We start from the raw sequence: 16,446 nt of genomic DNA on the forward strand, positions 1-16,446 counted from the left end.
TTTTCCTTTCTATGCATCTACTAGGAACATTATAGAAATGTTCCTTAAAACATAGATCATCACATTCATATCATTAAAAATGTTAACATCCAGTACTTCTGAAAAAGAAATGCGGTATCAATTTACTCCTATGGAAGAAGCATGATGCATTGCAACAGAACAAGAGAGCTGGGGGTAGGTATCTCATAAGAGCCTCTCCCAATATTACACTTGTAAAGAACTATATTCTGGTTAACAGTTTTGACTTTTGCATGAAAACTGAACCCTTCACAGTACGTTTCACAATTTAAAGTGCTGGTTATTACCTATCATGTCCTTCACAACAAGGAACTGGTTATCTGAGTGACAATCTGTCTTTCTTAGTTTTTACGCATTCCATACAATTAACCTCCTAGCTCATATAATATTTACAATGTAAGGCACATGCATTTAGCTATACAAGAATTTCTGAAAATTTGTTAAAGCACTACATTTTGCTTTAACAGAAAGTGTGTGTGTGTGTGTGTGTGTGTGTGCCTGACTTACAGTTTGAACTCAGCCTGAACAAAAATCCAAGTAGTGCTGGGCTTGTATATTGAGTATCACTGTCTGTGGGAGAAAAGGGTTACCCTGTTTTGGGTACCATTTTGCAGGGTTTAATACAGAGTTTCTCTAAGACGTGTGGATCAACTTCTATAATTCCCCAACCAACCAGTGCAACTGGGAAATTCTGGGAGTTGGTCTATACATTTTAAAATTGTCAAGTTTGAGAACACTGTTTTAAGTGACTTCAAAGAGCAACCTCTAGTTTTTGAAGCAATTAAACAGCTACACGCCTTTAAGAAACTATGTGAAAGGGGAGAAAAAGATATCTCAATATAATTTTCTGAAATGATCCTAGTTTCAGCAAGATAAAACTTACTTGTTGTTAAAAATGAAGAAATGCATGTGACACTTAAATAATTTTGAATATTACTCTGTTAATTCTAGGCATACTGATTTCATCTCACCAACCTAAAGCTCTTTAGACAAGATGCTGGTATGATGATACGAACATGTCACTAAAAATTATGAGTTGGAATTAACTTTTTTCAGTTAAGACCCTGAGTTATATAGCAGCTGGCTAAGTATGTACTTTTTTTCATATCCAAGGAAGGACAGAATACTTACAGAACTGGATGAACTATAAGCTCTGGACTGTAAGATTTTATTACAGTTGCTGCATCTTTGGTACAAAATACATGGGATAGGTCTGCCCCCTAAAAGAATGAACACATTTGCGATCATTAATAACATTTAACATTTCTCAAAATTACATTTTTTATCTCTTGATTTCATGCTGAAATTCAATATTCTCAGGTTTCTCTTTCCTTTCTATTCCCCAATCTTAAATAAAAGAAGTAAATCTCACTAATTTTAATTAAAAAAACCTTTTCTGGATTAGAAATAAACATATTTTCTATATTTAAAAGCCAATACTTCAAACTCCCTTACTTTATTAATAATAAAAGAATATAAACAAGAGCAGTTTTGCCCTATGAAGTTTGCAATGCAGCCAATTAAAAAAATGAAATACACCCCCTGAACTAACTTGTTATAAATAAGGTGGTCCTCAAATTATGAGCACAATTGAGCCCAAAATTTGTATTGTTAATTTTGCCCCATTTTATAACTTCTCTTGCTACAGTTAAGTGAATTACTGCAGTTGTTAAATTAGTAACACATTGTTAAATAAATCTGGCTTCCCCATTGACTTTGCTTGTCAGAAGGTTGGAAAAGTTGATCACGTAGCCCCAGAAAACCACTAATGTCATGTCAGTTCCCAAGCATTTGAATTTTTATCATGTGACAATGGACTGCTGCAATAGTTATAATTGTGAGAAAAACAGTCATAGGTCACTTTTTTCAATGCCATTGTAACTTTTGAATGGTCACTAAATGAACAGTTGTAAGTCAAGCATTCAATTATGGACCAACTTAATGGTCCAATTATATGACTGTTCTGATTTAATTGATAACTAAACCCAATACTTATCCCCTTCCTGTGCATGGAGTTTTATATAAATGTCAGAAGCTTTCTTCTTCTTCTTGACATAGTGCCCCAGGACCACTTGCCAAATTTCTTAAGTAACAAGTGGACCAGAACATCACAAAGAATTCAAATTTGGAACACAACAGGTTAGAATATCCAGTCCACCTTGAATAAATTAAATTCCCCAATCCATCAAGAAATTCAAGCTTCATTCATGATTAATTAGCAGCTTTAGTAACTACTATTTCCAAAATTTCCCATACCATTGTACACACTACGTAACCAACATCTACATCTGATGATCCAAATGGATATAAAAATTTATAGATGCAATGACCTACATAGTTACTATCAACACACTAAAATCTCAGTTTGCTGAATAAATTAAGACATTTAACCAATACAAAACTAACATTTTTGTCTATTATTGGGAACAGAGTTCAGCACACTTTTTTAAACAGTTGAAATGCGTGTTTAACTCTGTGGAATAAAGAACATTATCTTTCATTGTCCTCCACGCAAAGGTAAGAAGAAACATACCACTTTGAGAGCAGAAATTGCAGCAAAATATGGTGCCCCTGTATACCTGCATATGGAAAAAAAAACAACCCAGGAAATATATATTTTGTTAAAAATTGTGACTGATGTACTTGTACCACAATGTGTTTATGTGATATATTAAAGCAGAAACATCACATCATTTTATCAATATAGTTTTACTGATATTTTCTTGACATAACACTTTTGTCAAATATAGTAAATCTAACACTGCATTGCCTTTTCACACAACTATTAACATTGTACAATATAGTTATTCTGACTTCAATGAGTTATATTCACTTTGAACTTCAGATGTAGAATGTGACAAAAGCACCCTAAATGACTGATTATCATATACTTTTAGTGAATATACACACAAAATAGAAATTAATAAAAGTTCATTTACCATACAATTTTAAACTATTTTTAAGTAAATTTTAATATTTCATAATACTTTTCACTTGTTGGTGCTATCATTTCTGCGTTTTCTTCCTTAACAGTATTGCTTTTTATTAGATACTAATTTACATAATAAATTGTGGAATTGCAGTCAGATGATGACTCTTAAAGATCCAAACAGAAGCTTTCACTGATTTAATAGGCTAACATTGTATTAATTATAAATAGAATACACATTTATCGCTCTATTTTGTTTGTGTTCCAATATTTCTTTTAATGAACAGTGAAAATCATCACTTACAGACTAAAAACAGCCATTATCAAAACTATCACTCTAATTTTCTAATGATAAAATGAGTCATATTCCAACAGTGCAGAAATACGGCAGCGATCAGGCCAATGTATTTTTTCCTTTCTATCATTTTCTCCAGACCAAAATGCAACATTCCATTAAAGCAGTAACCTTTCTAGTTAGAATCAAGCTACATTTGCAACATATTTATTTAATTTATTATAATTTATTAATTTATTATATTATATTCGCCCATGGTGACTCGAGGTGGCTTACACAATGTAAAACCATATTTAAAATAAAAAATAAAAAATAACAAAAAGAATCAAATAAATTAATAAAGAATAATAGAACAAAATGGGGGGGAGGGAGGGAGAGAAACCAACTCCACCCCCTATCCCGATGACAGCAGATCACACGAGCCACTTGATGGGCTCCATCCCACTCTGGTTTCCCCAGGCCCGCTGGCAAAACCAGGTCTTCAGTGCCTTCCGAAAGAATGCTAGAGTGGGCGCCATTCTAATCTCTGGGGAATGATATTCCAGAGGGAGCCACCATGGAGAAGGCCGTTCTTCTGGGTCCTACCAGGTGTATCTCCCTCAGGGATGGGACCCGCAACATCCCCTGCCTCCCTGCTCTAGTGGGTCGGGTAGATGTGACTGGCAAGAGACCTTCTCTCAGATAACCCTGACAGTAATATCTACTGTATATTTGGAACACACGAAAGGTGCCTTTGATACACCTCTAAAGGCTAAAGCATGAATTTGCTATGATACCTTAATTGATGATTAACATCTTATCTATGCCCCCAGGTATGTATTAGCAATATCTATTGATTTATTTGAAGACAACTACTTCCATGCAAGAAAAAAAATTGAAAAATAATTACTTTTTTGTGGAAATGGCAAATAACTAAAAATGGTAAAATAATTGGTATGAAAGAGATACAAGTAAAAACAAAGATAAACATAATGTCTGAGATAGAATAGTACCAATACATATTTGTACATTTTTATTTAACTTACTCTTGGCATCCTCCAACAATTCCTATTCGTCCATCTTGGCCTTTATGTTTTTTGGCAGTTAAAGGTGGAATAACATTTCTCACCAATTGAAATATATTTTCCATTTCCTTTACAGAATGTGTTTTGTGAACTGAAAAAGATCTCTCTATAACTGGAAAAAAATAAGGACATTTAAATAAATATTACAAATATAAACTTTTAAGATAGTAGGTTATCTGTATTCATAGATCAGAATTTGTTTCTAAAGAAATTGCTGTGTTAAACGTATTTATGTTGTAAACATATTTTAACAACCCAAATTCCACATAATCTTATTCATAAACAGCAGTATACCATGTGTGTTTTTGTTTATCAGTCTGAATAAACCACACGTATTTCCCCCCACCCACCCCCAAATCACCAACCTTCTAACAGATATAAAAACATTTCTAGTTTGCAATCAATTATTTTAGTCTTCCACATCTAGGCATCAGTTTCCCAATTCCTTACTTAGGTATGTTCAGACATACTTGGAAGTACCACAAATCTCTTAAGAAAAGACCTATATTTTATCCTGAGATATTTCACTCACTATGAAACAGAAGTGTGCAAAATGTCTTGCACACTCTAAACATATTGATCTAAATATTTCATGTTGAACAATCAAGTTCCCGTTTGTTTTTTTAACTTGTCTATTAATGATTTTTAAGATGTAGTATGAATATATTGGTAGGAAATGCTAACGAGAAAAAATGGAGATGTCTTAACTGTAACCTAAAAGTTCTCTTATAAGTAGCTCCAGGCAGCTGATTTTACATAAATCATTTTTTTAAGTCAAGTTTTACTTGTTGCATGCCAACTACCTGAAATAGTCCTGTCACTCCAGAGAACCCAGGCTAACCAGATGTACAGTATATACTGACTTCTATCTTATGCATGAGACTGCAAAGAGACAATGCTACAACTGACTAAAAATATATTGCTTAAGAATGAAAAAAATGCCAAGAGGTAGATGCTAATTCAATGGTTAAACTCACAAATCATGTTAACTTTCCTTGTATTGAATAAGTAATGATGGTGTGGTACACATGTGAATTAGTGAATCTTGAAGTGACCTGGGTTGAGAGAACAACTGGCCCAAAGTCATCCAACTGGCTTTCATGCCTAAGGCAGGACTAGAAGCCTAGTTTCTAGGCCAGTATCTTAATCACACTAGTATTATTTTTACATTGTACTTGTACAATGAAGCTTACTAACCAATCATAAGAGATTCTACAAGTTCAGAATGAAACTCTGAATCTTAATGGAGGCTTCACTAATATATATACATATATACATACATATATATATGTGTGTGTGTGTGTGTGTATGTGTGTGTGTGAGAGAGAAACCTCCATTAAGACTCAGAGTTTCATATATATATACATAGGACTGAACTGCAGAGTCCTCTAAGTTTGATTGTTTCCATACAGACATTTCAGTACCCAACTAGGTAGCATCATCAGTGCAAATGTGGGGTTTGTTCCCTGTTTACCCCATCAAAACTGGCAGGGCAAGTAACTGTATATAAATAGCAAGTAAAGCCCACATTGACTCACACTGATATTACCTAGTATCAAGGTACTGAAACATCTGCAAGCAAACAACCAAAATCGGAGAACAACAAAAACTCCACAATTAATGGAGGCTCAAAACTGATTTATATCAAATACATAGAGCTGGATTCAGTTGCAGTTACCTCTAGTCCTGAAGAACATCGGCACAGTGAGCTATGAGAGTTGTTTTAAAACCAGTTTTCAAATTCTGTTCCATAGCAGGTTGTGCACTGTCAAAAATCTTCTAGACCTCTATGGGTGGAAATATTAAGCATATCCTAACATGCACAATTTCCAAGGGTAACAACTAAATACAACAGGATTTGCAAGCATCCTTTTCACGTTTCCTCAGTTTAATCTCCAGCAAACCCTGTGAAGGTCCCACAGCGAATGCGCTGGTGGTGGTGGGGAAGAAATCCCTGACACTGCAGGCTACAAATTCCTTATTCCCCTTCCTTCGTTCACTGCATTACCGTGCAACTATGCAAAACCTACTGTGCATGAAAGCAGCTTTAGGGGCATCTTAACAGCTGTTTTATAATCTAAATTTAGTAACCAGGAAATGCTTTTACAGTTACCTACATAACTGTGCAATTCTTCCAGCACTAATTATCATGTATTGCTGGAAGATCATCAAATTTGCTAAGGCAAATTCTGAGAATCAGTGCTAATAGTTTATAAGAAACAATTAATGTAAAAGATTTTAATGCTTAATGAAGTCGCAAAGCCCTCAAATGAAGAATAGGATATTTGGGGGAGGCAGAACTGGGGAAGATTAGTGAAAGAAATGTAGTAAAAGGAAGTAGTGCTACTGGCTGTTATTGCCAGGCATTGCTGTTTAGCAACAAAAAACATTCTTCTCCCATCTAGTATTAGAAAGGGTTGATGAAACCCTTCTGTCTGCTATAAGCCATGTTTTTTTTTATAAGTTTTAAGCATTCTGTAATTACTTATACAGTATGCTTGTAGTTTTTAAGTTATTTTTAATTTTGATTCTAATGAAGATACGTTAAATTATTTTAAATAAATTCCATGCTTATAGAAACATTTTTATTATGATTCATTTTTTAAACAAACCTCAGAATACCAATCAATTCACTGATTTTTAGAAAGATGCACAACTATGTGCACAAAACTTAAATTAGTACTGTAGATCCATGTATCATGAACGCAAGAGAATGAAGTACCTATGGGTGGAGATAATGTTGCTGTCATAGAATTATAGTTAAAATTTTCTCCATACGATCGGTGATTTGATCTTTGTGAAGGATTACTTGGTATAAACTGGGACCTTTGTGATACTGTGGAAGAAATTCCTGCTAACATCTGTCCCAACATCTGCAACATCTGGAGCTCCCTGGCATGTTCTGCTTCACGTCGTTTGTCTTCAATTTTAAGTCGTTGTTCTTCATATTTATAAAACTTCTCTTCAGTATCCATACTTTGTTGCAAAAACTTTTCCATCATTTTGTCCAGTGTTAAATTTGCATGTCGCTTTTTTGATCTTTTAGCCTGAGATAATAATGGTGGTGCATTGGTGTGAGCATTAATTTGTTTAAAACCTAAAAATAAAAGCAAGCTAATTTTAATAAAGACTAGAAGTAATAGTGTCCCTAAAATTTCATATTCATCTATGTACTATTCTAGTAAATATTCATTACAGTATAATACCTTGTGGACTATAGTCTACTCTAATGTATTCCTCATAGAAATTAACTGAGTGCAGTTCATAAAATATTACCCCTTTAATCCATCAGGCTTTCAGATTCTATAAGCATGTTCTGATTTTGAGGCAAAATCTCTAAAAAATGTATGTGCTTATTTTAATCACAATGCAGGTGGTTTACAACACAACTCTTCCACTGCAAATGATTATCATCAGCTTATTTCCTGCTTTTACAAATATATTACAAGGAATGTAACTATACACTTTGTCTTGGATATAACTTCTGTGTAAAAAAATTGCGTGAACTATTAGACTTAAGCATGTCACTTTATGAACCGAGAATTAGGTAAAATAAAAAACACAGGGTAAAACACCACTGTTGCTTTCTATGAATAATTTTCTAAAAATATTTGCAGAAAATAGCATTAATAAATATATAATACTGTTCCTTTTACACAGACTTTGTGTAAAAGGCCTATCAAAAATTAGCCTGAGGGGTAAATGGTTATTAAAACTGAAGATAAAGAGCATGCTTTTATATTGTGGATTTTCCATCTTTCAATAAAATAAATGGACCAAAAGTTCACTGAGATCCCAAGACATGTCAGATTTCTTCATGGATAAATGAATATGAAGTGTATTGTTTAGAGAATTCAAGACAGATATTTCCAAGGTGTTACATCATTTTTTTGACTCCCTGCTGTTCCTGGGTAACATTTAAATATGCAGTTGGCATATACAGGACAAGGATTCTTTCTGGTTAAGTTAAATGAAGCACTTATATGGTTAATTGGGATTCATTTAAAATAAAGTGCAGTTATTATAACAAATGAAATTTACTAACATTTACTAATGTTAACCAGCCTCTGTATGTAGGAGGGTAATTAAAATATTTTCAATGAAAAAAAAGGGAGGATTATCTGAATGATTCACGCTCTAAGTTGTGTGATTAGGTAAGGCTCTTATCTTCTTTTAGACCAGATTTCTTCAACATATTGCACCATATATACTACCTCTTCTCAATGTGATGGAGGGGATAGAAATCCGACTCATTTGGGACAGCTTGGAAATGCTAATTTAATCAAGAACTTGAGAGAAAGGTGACAGCTGTACTGAGCCTTTTTCTTAACATCTCTGATAGACAAAGGTAGGATTGAGAACATACCAGAGAAAATGTGTTTATGGCATGCAATCTTTGGCATGTTCACTTTTAAGCCAACCTCACAGAGCACAACAGAGCTTTCTCTAATCCATGCCAATTTTTAAGATTTGTGGATTTTAACTCTCAGAATTCCCAGCCAGCATTAACTCTACCGTTTGAAAGTTGCAAGGTTTGATTAACACTGCTCTAAATGGAAATCCACCATGACCTGTATATGCCCATCTACTGTGTATATATAAGCTGTACATACACATACCATTTATACATGTTTCTGGGCAAGCAGCAAAAGATTGCAGCCTCAGTCTCCAGGTTGCAAACACAAGAGTGAGGTGCAAGACCTTAACTAAGGTAGGAGAAGCATCTCACCTACAACCAACCAGGCCCCGCTGTAAATATAAATGTACCAGTCAAAGATAGATCCTTCTCCCTCCCTCTCCCCTCCTTTTTAGTTAGCATAGTAACTCACTTTCAGCAGGTGGGAGCGGGATGGCGAAGGGGGGACATTCCACTTTGATGGCGTGGTCGGCGTAAGAAGAGCACTCGCCCGAATCGTCCTGGAAGTTGTCCGGCGGGGAAGACTCCAGCTCGCCACCATCCTCGTCTTCCTCCTTATCGTCATCGTCGTCGTCGTCGTCCTGCTCCTCCGCGTCCGCCTGGCGGCTGTTCCGGAGGCCGCTCTGTCTGGCGGAAGGGGGCGCGGCGAGCACCATGGCGGGCTGGTGGTGGCTTTCGTCTCCGGCCGCCGCCGCCGCCACCATCATCTCCGCGGGAGTCAGGGGCCGCTCGGCCACTCCGTGCCCATCGAGGCCGTGCCCGCCTTGCCTGCAGCTGAGAATGCGGTGCATCTCTTCGTAGTATTTGCAGATCTTGCGGGCGTGCCCGTTCTTCTTGAGTCCCTCGCGGGCCTGGTAGTACTGGCGCTTGAGGCCCTTGATGCGGATGCGGCACTGCTCCGGGGTGCGTTCAAAGCCCAGCTCGGCCAGGCGGCAGGCCACGTCCCGGTACACATGGCTGTTGCGAAAGTTGCCGTCCAGCGCGCTCTGCACGTCCGCCTCCCCCCAGATCTCCAGCAGCGCCCGCGTCTCCAGGTCCGACCAAAGAAAGCCCCGCGTGTTGGTGATCATCCTCCTGCCAGCCCAGCCGGGGGCCGCAATGGCCGCGCCCGCCCGGGCAGGGAGGCGAGGAGCGCGGCCGGCCGGCAGAGGAACGGGCGGGGGAGTGGGAGGGGGCGGCGGGGACCGCGAGCGAGAGGGGGGAATCAACGCCCACCGCGCCGCCCGGCCACTCCACCCTCTGCGCGCCTTGCCGGCGGCGGCGGCAGAGACCCCGGCGTTGCGCCGGGCCCCCTCCTCATCCCTCCGCGGCCGCCCCCGCCCCCGCCCGTTCGGCCCCGAGCAGAACTTTCCCCACGCCGCCGGGCTGCAGCCGGACCCCGCCGTCGCGGCTTCGGTTGGAGGCGGCTGGCGCAGGCCTGGCCTTTCAGCCGCCGATGCGGTGGCCGCTCCCTCGCCTCGGGCTGCGGGAGCTCGGGAGCAGCGGCGGTGGCGGCACTTGGAGGGCCGATTGGCGGTTCATCGCCTCACTTGCCCGGCGGTTTCGGGGATGGCCCGGCGACGGTGGCGGTATGAGCTCGGCGCCGAGGAGAAGCTCTGAGCCGGCCTCTTCCTCCTCCTCTTCCTTCCCCGCTCCGGAGGGCCCCAGCCAGCCCGGCGTCACCGCGCATTGCACTCGGTCCCCCTCCCCTCCGTGCGCGCACACCAGTCAATCAGTCACCAAGTTCACGCACAAAGCGGCGGAGACTCGGGGCTTCACAACTTCAACCGCGGAGAGGGAGGGGGCGAAGACAATGCGCCTCGCGCGAGACCTCGCCCCTCTCCACTCCTCCATCCCCCCAAACAGGGCGGCTCCTCGGGGTCCGGTCCCGACCGACGAATCTAAAGCCTACGGCGGTAAGGGAGAATATGGAATTTCAGACCTCTCCGATCCACTAAGAAGCCCGCAGCACTCCATAAAGCAGACTTCCCTTCTGCAAATAAAAGAGGCGTGCATGTGCGGCTTCAGAATAAAAGGAAACAATACAGATACTAACGTGCCTCAAACAAGGTCGAACCGCTCCAAAAGAAAACACACGCCATTTAGATAGATTATAGTTTTCCTAATAAAAGCGGGTTTTCAACCAAAGTCCAAATGATCACGTTATCTTTGCAGCCCTTTTTTCATCGGGACCCACCACGGAAATACTGTTTCCTTGGAAAAATACTGGATAGAATTGCTTAAGCCGCAGTTCAGTGAACAAATCTCCACTGAAGTCATGCGTACATGCCAAATCCTAAATTGTGTTTCACAAAGCGCGTTGGCTGAGACCGCAGAATACATCACAAGCAAACGCAAACAATACACGCGCTTTTGGTTCCCCGTGTTATGCAAACCGAGCGATTGATCTCAGGCGAATTTGCCACGCTTCCGCCGAAAGCAGTTCGAGAAGAGGGTGCACCTGGCTTCTCTAACCATTGAACGCTTCTACTCGCGCACAAATGACTGGGCGCTAGAAATGAGCTGAAACGTCTAAAATGCGGGGCTGTCTCTTGAAAAGCCAAGTCACGATCTGAGAACTGGCATATGGCACAAGGTTCAATGCAACACACACAAAAAACACAAAATCACCCCTGAAGTAAGACCAAGGTAAATTTAACCCCATTGCTACTGAGTGGCCCTTTCGCGATCTCGAAACAAATCGGTCGGTTTTACTTTGTAGCTTCAAGTTTTCATTTTGAGCGTGACTAAGGCCAAGAACTTTTGTTGTTATTGTTGTTGTTGTAAAAACATCACCGTGATTTTGCAGAGAAAAAACGATGGTGGGGTGGCCTTCATCCTTCAATGGGAACATTTACTTTTTTTTTTTTTTAACTCTGTCCTTAAACGTGCCCAAATGAACCCACTTCTCACCGAATACTCTGCTGTCACACTCCATACACGGTCTACATACTGCTGAGTAATCATCACTGAACTCAGTGGCGCTTACTTCTGAGTAAACACGAGGTTTCAAAGCAAGTTTCCTTCTCACGCCCCCGTCTCCCCCCCCCATTCTTTTAAGGGTGTTCTATAAAGCAAGAGAGACGAGGTGTAGATAGTTCGAAAATGCAAGCTGTCCAGACAACCTCATACTATACGACTCCAGGTGACTAAATGGAAACAGACAGTGTTTCTGGCGTGCTATGCACTCCTTGCTTTGCAGCAGCCGACGCGTAAAAGGTACGCGTTACGCACGTGAGATAAACACTCCAAAGACGCTTCATACCTTTGCCATATTGCAGCCAGAATATAATCAGTGCCGAGGCCAATGCTACGGTTACGTAAGCGCCCCTTCCCCAAATCATTCCCGCGGAGAAAAGCGCCAACTGGGTCCTCCTCGGCTATCCCGCGCCCCCGCCAGTTTGCTGCCTCTGCGCTCCGATCCTTCTTACCTCGCCACCAAGCGGGGCTCGCAGCACCACCTGCCAACCACAGGAGCGAGCGGCTGACACAAACCATCGGCGCTCCCTTCCGGGTGGAAAGCCCAGCCGCGGTAATGGGAACGCACAGGCTCTTCCCGCCCTCTCCTTCCGCAAGAGCGCCGCACACGGAAAAGCCAATCGTAGGCCCGTTCTTTCATTGATTGACATCCTCAGAAAGTTGAGGGGTAAAGCAACGCGACTATAGGTGCAGGGTTGTTGTTGTTGTTGTTGTTGTTGTTGTTATTGTTTTGTTGTTGTATCCGAGCCAAGCTGTTTATTTTAAAAAGATATGGTGTTAAAACATAAAAAGGAGTGAGTTGATTCAGATGTAAGTTAACTTGAACAATGAATGCTCTGCCCCTCCTCTTTTCTTTTTAAAGGGAAAAGATCCAAAATGGATCACCTATTCTCCAAACGCTTAAATACTTTTTTTAAAAAAAATATTTTTTTATTCACAAAGAATCCAGCTTTTTTATGCTCACTAATGCTAACTCCATTTCTTTGCTCTAGATTTTAAGGGCAAGTTATTTTCAATTAATTTTGCTTCCAATTCCAATCTTTTTGTGAAGCAAAATTACCTCCAGTACTGGAATAACTGGTTTATAATGAGACTATAACTATTTCAGCTTAATAGTTATTTTAATCATGTGACTGTCCTATATTGTAATTAAGTTGCTAGGTTGATTTCTTAATCTCTCTCTCTCTCTCCCCCCCTCCCTCCCTCTCTAATATTCTTAGAGTCTTCTGCAACCCTAACATTCAAAACTGTAAAATCTCTTTCTATCCTGTTCATTCAAAATTCAATTTTCATTTCCACAGACTGTCATAGGGAAAATTATTGCTTGCATGATTCTAATCTTTATAGGTGTAGCACCTGAGCATCCCAGCACATGAGTATATTTTCTAGGCCTTCATTGCTATTTAACAGATGCTTGTTTATGGTGTATTTCTTGATTTCTTTGCTGTTGATAATCAGCATAAAATGCAAAAGCTGTGGGCCACTTTAATGTCATAATATGGCAAGGAAGAATCTTCAAAGAACAGATAAGGAATGGCTGGAAGTTATTGTTTTAGGTTACTTTGTAAGAGCATGCAAAAATGATAACCGATTAGTCCAAGATAATAAAAATATGGTATGAAATATTATATATATTTACATATATATATATGGTGAAAGGGAGATGAGCACTGCTCCCTATAGTTGGCAACAACTAGCAGAGTAAAATCCACAAGGACTCTTTTAACATTATATATAAATATACATGAATGTATGCATGTATGTAGGTATGTATAGGTAGAGGTTGAAAACATGCAGAAGAGGCCTTCATCCTGCAGTTGATATACACATACATACATATGGTACTCAGTTTTGTTCGGGTATTTTCCCACGTCATTATAGTTGTGCTTTAAAAGTTGTAGCAACATTTTGGCAGAATCTCATCTGCCATCATCAGGCTTCTGTATTGTGTTCGTCTGTGAGTCAGACTTTTACAATTGTTTCAGTTTTAAATTTGGGGCTAGCCTACTGCTGTGCCAGAATGGTTTTTTCTTCATCCTGATTGGTTTGGAGTCTTGGTCTGTGTTTATTGGTCTTGGAGTTTGCTGTGTTCTGCTTGATTGGTGTTTCTAATATCTTCTGTCTGTTTTGGGGCTTTTTTGTGTCTTGATTGGCTGGCAACATTGTGTTCCTGTATTGGAGGCTTTTAGTGCAGCTTGACTCCGAGTAAATGGACGGCTATCATTTGTTAGGAAGCTAGGTTTCATCTGGGTGCCTGGTTGGGGTGTGTTTGAGCTGGGGGTATCAGGGGGGATTTGTTTGTGTCCAGGTGTTTGCCTGGCTTGTGGTGCGTGCGAGCAAAGCGCACGAAGCCGAAAGCACCAGCCTGAAGATGGCAAGTGGAAACTTGTCGAAATGTCACCAAGATACTCTCAATCTTACACAGGAAAAGACCCGAACATGCCAAGACCTACACGTGTGTATGTGTGTGTGTGTTAAGTTTTCGCGGGTGTTTATATGAATGGTATTCAGCTTTGTTCGGGTATTTTCCCACGTCATTATAGTTTAAAAGCACAACTATAATGACGTGGGAAAATACCCAACAAAGCTGAATACCTGTGTGTGTGTGTGTGTGTGTGTGTGTGTGTATGGCATTTAGCTTTGTTCGGGTATTTTCCCACGTCATTGTAGTTGTGCTTTTAAACGTTTCGGCAGAATCTCATCTGCCATCATCAGGCTTCTGTATCATACAGAATCCTGATGATGGCAGATGAGATTCTGCCAAACGTGTCAACTTTAAAAGCACAACTACAATGACGTGGGAAAATACCCAACAAAGCTAAATGCCATACATGTAATACCGAAAACTTAAGATATATATATATATATATATATCTTTGGTTATTCGGGTTTTCTCCCATGTAGAATTGGAAGTATCATCTGAGAAGCACAGAGCCGAAGACACAAGCCTGAAGATGATGAATGAGACTTCATCGAAATATTGCCTGGATACTCCCAATTTCACGCGGAAGAAAACCCAAACAACCAAAGATCCACATACAAATACCCGCGAGAACCTCAGAAAAATATATATCTGAGGTTCGGGTATTTTATGTGGATCTTTGGTTGTTTGGGTTTTCTCCGCGTAAGATTCGAAGTATCTAGGCAACGTTTCGATGAAGTCTGAGAAGCCCAGAGCCGAAGACAGAAGATGAGATGAGAAGCCCAGAGCCGAAGACAGAAGCCTGAAGATGATGAATGAGACTTCATCGAAACGTTGCCTAGATACTTCGAATCTTACGCGGGAGAAAACCCGAACAACCAAAGATCCATACATATATATATATATATATATATATATATATATATATATATTACACATACACACACACACACACACACACACACACACTAAAGAATGATAGTAATTGACAAAAATCTTGGAAGGTCAAAATCTTTTTCATGCTTGTGCAGAACAGAACAATGAAACTGCAGCCTAGAGATAAGCTTTGACAATAAAAGTCTGCCTTTTGGCTGTAAATATAGCTGGTGAATTTTTTTTTTAAAAGTAAATGAGGCATTAAAAGGAAGATTCAATTAATAAGCCCTTCTTTGCTTTTAAACTATAAGCACCATCCCCTTTTTTTGTTGGATTAGTAGAAACTGGATAAATTGGAAGATCATAAATAAGCAGAAGACTCAAATGAATTTTGTGGAACGGCTCTCATTTCTTTATTTGTCTGAGATATTAAGAAATATATTGCCGTTACAGTATTATGCTTTGAATTAACTTACTGATCTAACCTTTTGATATTATAGGATAAACCTGGTTCATAGTTTGCACTGAAAATGGAGGAAGATACTCTTTCTCAGGGAATAATTTGAAGATAAATTGATATGGGCCTCAGAACCCAGGAGATTAATCTGTTAAAATTTGATGTTATTAAGATTTAAGCATACTTTAGAGTTCTCAAGGAGTCCCATGACTGTTAAGCTAATGACATAGCTAAGTAACATTAAGAGATGTTTGATGGAATAGCAATATAACTTAGAATCTGGAACACTGGCAAGTACAGTATATGACTAAGCATTTGCATTTAATCTGTCTTAATTAAATTCTCTTTTGGTACAGTACTTGAGACTCAGTTGTTTTATTACTTGCCATAATTATCACTGTTTACATTTCACTTTTCTTTTTTGCAAAAATCAATTGATGTACACATCTTTAACCCCCCCCCCTCTGTATGTGTGTGTGTGTGTGTGTGTGTGTGTGTGTGTGTGTGTGTTTGTACCTACATATAAATCTCCCTCATGTCTGTGTTCCATATCTCAGATTCAGTAGTTGTAGCTCTGCAAAACCTTACCCTAAAAGAAATGTAGTCTTCAAATGCATTAAAATTATAAGAATAATAATTTGTATAACAAATTATTTACAAAATAAAAATTATTTTCTTGAAGTAATTGATGATTTTTTTCAAGTATTTATCAACAATAGGGATATCCCTTATTTTTTTCCTGTTTGGAGAGCAGTGACTGGTTATACTGTACAAAATTATAGCTGCCATCTTGTGGTGATTTGGCTGAACTTAAATCACTTCCACTTAACACTAGTAATACACTTATACTACTGATATCTGATAAAACCTCACAAGAGGTTACCTGAATTGAACTTAAATAATTTCCAGTACCATTTTTTCTATGCTTACTTTGTTATTCATTCTGGTTCAGTGAATTGTGATCCTCATTTCTTTAATTACTTTTGGGAGTACTCATACAAGAATGTCAA

General features: G+C 39.3%; 1 protein-coding gene across 3 annotated transcripts in view; it reads right to left on the reverse strand.

The window, feature by feature from the left end:
- Positions 1–12,218, reverse strand: part of NAXD (NAD(P)HX dehydratase) — a 30,264-nt gene extending 18,046 nt beyond the window's left edge. The window contains exons 1-5 of one of the 3 annotated variants that reach the window (XM_087938568.1): positions 9,136–10,493; positions 7,029–7,403; positions 4,268–4,418; positions 2,552–2,597; positions 1,150–1,238 (exon numbers count right to left, since the gene is read on the reverse strand). In XM_087938568.1, coding sequence (XP_087794694.1) covers positions 1,150–1,238; positions 2,552–2,597; positions 4,268–4,418; positions 7,029–7,403; positions 9,136–9,793 — 1,319 coding nt within the window. In that variant the 5' untranslated portion in view covers positions 9,794–10,493. Of the gene's footprint in view, positions 1–1,149; positions 1,239–2,551; positions 2,598–4,267; positions 4,419–7,028; positions 7,404–9,135 lie in introns of all 3 variants that reach the window. The other 2 variants (XM_087938569.1, XM_026708302.2) reach the window with 2 other exon arrangements.
- Between the last annotated feature and the right edge of the window lie 4,228 nt (positions 12,219–16,446).

Source organism: Pseudonaja textilis, chromosome 8 (assembly GCF_049901715.1).
Source record: "Pseudonaja textilis isolate UNSWEBS1 chromosome 8, rPseTex1.2, whole genome shotgun sequence".
In the NCBI taxonomy this organism is placed as follows: Eukaryota; Metazoa; Chordata; class Lepidosauria; order Squamata; family Elapidae; genus Pseudonaja; species Pseudonaja textilis.